General features: G+C 55.6%; 1 protein-coding gene across 2 annotated transcripts in view; it reads right to left on the minus strand.

The window, feature by feature from the left end:
• Positions 1 to 1,386, minus strand: part of MARVELD3 (MARVEL domain containing 3) — a 16,014-nt gene extending 14,628 nt beyond the window's left edge. Inside the window, exon 1 of one of the 2 annotated variants that reach the window (XM_023210349.3) lies at positions 886 to 1,386. In XM_023210349.3, coding sequence (XP_023066117.1) covers positions 886 to 1,346 — 461 coding nt within the window. In that variant the 5' untranslated portion in view covers positions 1,347 to 1,386. The remainder of the gene's footprint in view (positions 1 to 885) is intronic. The other variant, XM_023210350.2, reaches the window with a different exon arrangement.
• Between the last annotated feature and the right edge of the window lie 2,414 nt (positions 1,387 to 3,800).

Below are 3,800 nucleotides of genomic sequence, written 5' to 3' on the forward strand. Positions count from 1 at the left end.
AAAAAAAAAAAAAAAAAAAAAAAAAAAATGTAGCGTCTCCCACCTGTCTTTTTTTTATTTTTTATTTTTTATTTTTCTTGAGACGGAGTCTTGCTTTGTCGTCCATGCTGTAGTGCAGTGGTAGGATCTTGGCTCACTGCAACCTCCGCCTCCCGGGTTCACGCCATTCTCCCGCCTCAGCCTCCCAAGTAGCTGGGACTACAGGCAGCCGCCACTAGGCCCGGCTAAGTTTTTGTATTTTTAGTAAAGACGGGGTTTCACCATGTTGGCCAGGCTGGTCTCGAACTCCTGGCCTCAGGTGATCCGCCCGCCTCGGCATCCCAAAGTGTTAGGATTACAGGCGTGAGCCACCGCGCCAGCCCACCTGTTTTTGAAGGCCCATGTTCCTGGGAGGGGTAACATATTAAACTATTAACTCTTCATTGGGCTTCCCAAGTGGGCCGCCCGGCCACAGGTAAGGGGACTTTGGAGTCGGGAAGGGCTGGCTCTGGAACACGGGACAAGGGTCCGAACCCCAAGGCGCAGTCCTGTGACCATGCGGGGCGGGCCGGGGAGGAGCCTGGGGTGAACCCCACCCGCCTGGTCTCCTCCCACCCCTCCCTCTCCGGCCCCGGGCCTCTCTTTCTCTTCTCCAGGCCCTCCAGTCCGGCCATTGCTCACAGGGGAGGTTTTTGCTTTGTTAATTGGGTTCAGGCCACAAGAAAGGGGAACCCTAAAGTTTTCCTTCCCTGCCAGTTCGCCTCTGAGAGCGCAGAAGGGAGAAACGGCATTTGTTCCTTTAAACAGGCTCCTAGAACGAGAACCCGGGGACGCCAGGGCCTCGTGGGCCGGCCTGGGCCGCAGGTGTCCCCGGCGCGGAGGTCGCAGCGCCCCGGCCCCTCTCACCTTTCGGGTCCGCAGTACCCGGGGCCAGCCTTCCTCTGCGTCTGCGGCGGCTCCGGGGCTTCCCAGGGCGCGGGCCCAGGAGGCGCGGCTGAGTCCCGGGTCGGTCCCCGGGCTCCGTCCCGCGTCCTGCTTTGGCGCGGCTTTTCCCAAACTCCGTGTTCACCTGCGCGAGGGCCCGCGTCCCTGTGTCTGTCCCTGCGGGGGCCTCGGTCCGGGTCTCTCTTCCTCTCCCTTTCCCGGTCCCGATCCCGGTTCCGGTCCCTCTTCTGGTCTCTCTCCCGGCCCCGGTCCCGGTCCCGGTCCCTTCGCCGATTCCCGTCGCTGCTTTGCTCCCTGCGCGTGTCCCCGGGTCGGTCCCGCTGTCGATCGTGGGCGCGGTCTCGGTCCGGGTGGGGGCGCCGTCCCTGGTCCCGCTCTCTCGGCCGGGCCCGGGGCTCGCGAGCCCCCGACGTATCTTCCATGGCCCGGTTCCGTGTCCCCGCCCAGGAGCGACCCGAGGGCAACAACCAACAAGTTTCCTGGGCAGGTGGCCAAACCAGGGGGCGGGGCGGGCACTCACCTGTGCGCGTGCGCGCTAGTCCGGGAGCGCACCTGAGCACGGGCGCCGTCAGGGGGCGCCCGGAGCGCGGATGGGGCCAGGGCAGGAGGGGTGCCTGTGTGCTGGGTGGGGGCTGGGGTGCTGCTGCTGGAAACCCGGGCGGGGCGACCCACAGCCACGGCTTTCTGTCCCGAAGTAACCCCTTGGTGACCCCACAAGGTGGGCGGCCTGGGGGAGCAAACTGTGGCCACCTCCCCTGGCTGAACTTACACAGTAACTTGGATTTACCTTCCCAGAACGTACCCATCCTCTCACGCACTCAGCCAGCCATCCATTCATTCACCCACCCACCCACTCACGCACCCATCCACCATCCATCCATCCATCCATCCATCCACTCACCCACCCATCCAACCATCCACTTATCCATCCACCCATCCAACCACTCACCCATCCATCCACCCATCTATCCACCTATCCACCTATTCATCCACCCACCCATCCATCCACCTATCCATCCACTCACCCACCCATCCACAACCCATCCACCCACCCACCCACCCTCCATCCATCCATTCATCCACCCATCCACCCACTCACCCACCCGTCCACCCACCCACCCACCTGCCCATCCATCCACCCACTCACTCACCCATTCACCCACCCATCCACTCTCACCCACCCTTCCACCATCCATCCACCCACCCATTCACTCATCCAGCCATCCACCCCCATCCACAGTTCATCCACCCACCCACTCACCCACCCATCTACCAACTCAGCCATCCATCCACCCATTCACCCATCCAACCACCATTCATCCACTCACCCATTCACCCATCTACCCATCCATCCATCTCACCTACCCACACATCCACCCAGTCACCCAGCATCCACCATTCCCTCTACCCATCCACTGTCCCTCTTTCTCCTTCTTCTCCTGTTTTCCTTATACCAGCTATGTTGTAAGGGGCTTGCAGCCAGTTCATCTATTACAATAGTCCTGGGCTTACAAATAGCTCTGTTTTCTAAAAATGGGGACTTACACAAAATTGGCAGCTTTTAATTCTGCCAAGTAAGGATATTACAAAATATATACAATTGCCATCTGGTAATTAATTCTTTCAGCAAATATATATGAGCACCTGCTTTAGCAGGTACTGGAGATATAGTGTAAACTTTGCTTGCAGGGCGATTCCATTCTAGGGTTTCAGGAAATGGAAAACAGGTAGTAAACAAAGAAATAAGACAGTGTCTAAAGTTTAATGGGCAGGGAAGGTTTCCTTATATAGACCTGGGAATATGTCGTTTGAATTGAGTTCTGGATGACAAGAAGGCTGAGAAAATGTCCCAGAAAGGGAGAAGGTTGAGGAACACAGGAGCTGGACAAGAAGGTCCCAGGGAGTAGAGTTGGTGGGCACGAAATGAGGCTGGAGAAGTGGACCAGGCAGATGGTGTAGACGACGACAGTGTGCGTTTCTATTCTAAACAATGGGAGAACATTGAAGATTTTGAGGAGGAGAGTAACCTTTTCTGACTGATATTTTTGAGAGACCACTCTGGCTTCTGTGAGGAGGATGATGGGGGCCCAGAGTAGAGGGAAGAGATGAGTTATGAAGCTGCTGAAGGAGTCCAGGTGAGGGTGACGGTGGCCATGGAGACAGTGACAAGTGGACAGGTCCGGGTTGTAGTTTTGGGGAAGAATTTACAGTATGGATCGGATGTGGGGGAATGAGGGGAAGGGAGGAGTGACCAGGTTGATGGTGGGGTTTTTTTACTGAGACAAGGGAGACTGGAGAGAACCAGGTTTCTGGGGACATTAGAGAGTTCCATTTTGAACATGCTAAATTTGAGATGGCTATCATTCATCCAAGTGTAGATGTCTAATTGCAGTTGAATATATGAGTCTGAAATATGGGGAGAGGGTTGGGCTGGAGATGCTCCATGGGAGTAGAGAAAGAGAAAGTAGAATGGAAAAGAGACCTTGGGCAGAGCCCCCGTGGAATTCTAACTTTTAGAGCTAAGACTCAAGAGGATTAAGAAGTAATGAGTGAGTAGATGGGAAACCAAGAGGGTGGGGGTGACCAGACATCAACCTCCAACCCACAGAAGTGCTGCTGTGAGCCCTGAGCCTTTCTTCCCAGAGTGGAGAGGATAGGGTCAAATTCTAGGACCTTCCACAATCTTTATTGAGCAAAGTCCTGTTCTGAGCCCGGGACAACTATGGATGCGGAGGAAGCCTGGTCAACAAGCAGACACAGGATAGTTTGTGGAACGGCATAGCCATTCCTCTCTTATACCTTCCTTCTTGACCTCTGCAGGCCTCTTTCAGAATAAACAAACCCTCAAACCAGCTTGCCTTTTTTTTTTTTTTTTT

Source organism: Piliocolobus tephrosceles, chromosome 17 (genome assembly GCF_002776525.5).
Source record: "Piliocolobus tephrosceles isolate RC106 chromosome 17, ASM277652v3, whole genome shotgun sequence".
Lineage (NCBI taxonomy): Eukaryota > Metazoa > Chordata > Mammalia > Primates > Cercopithecidae > Piliocolobus > Piliocolobus tephrosceles.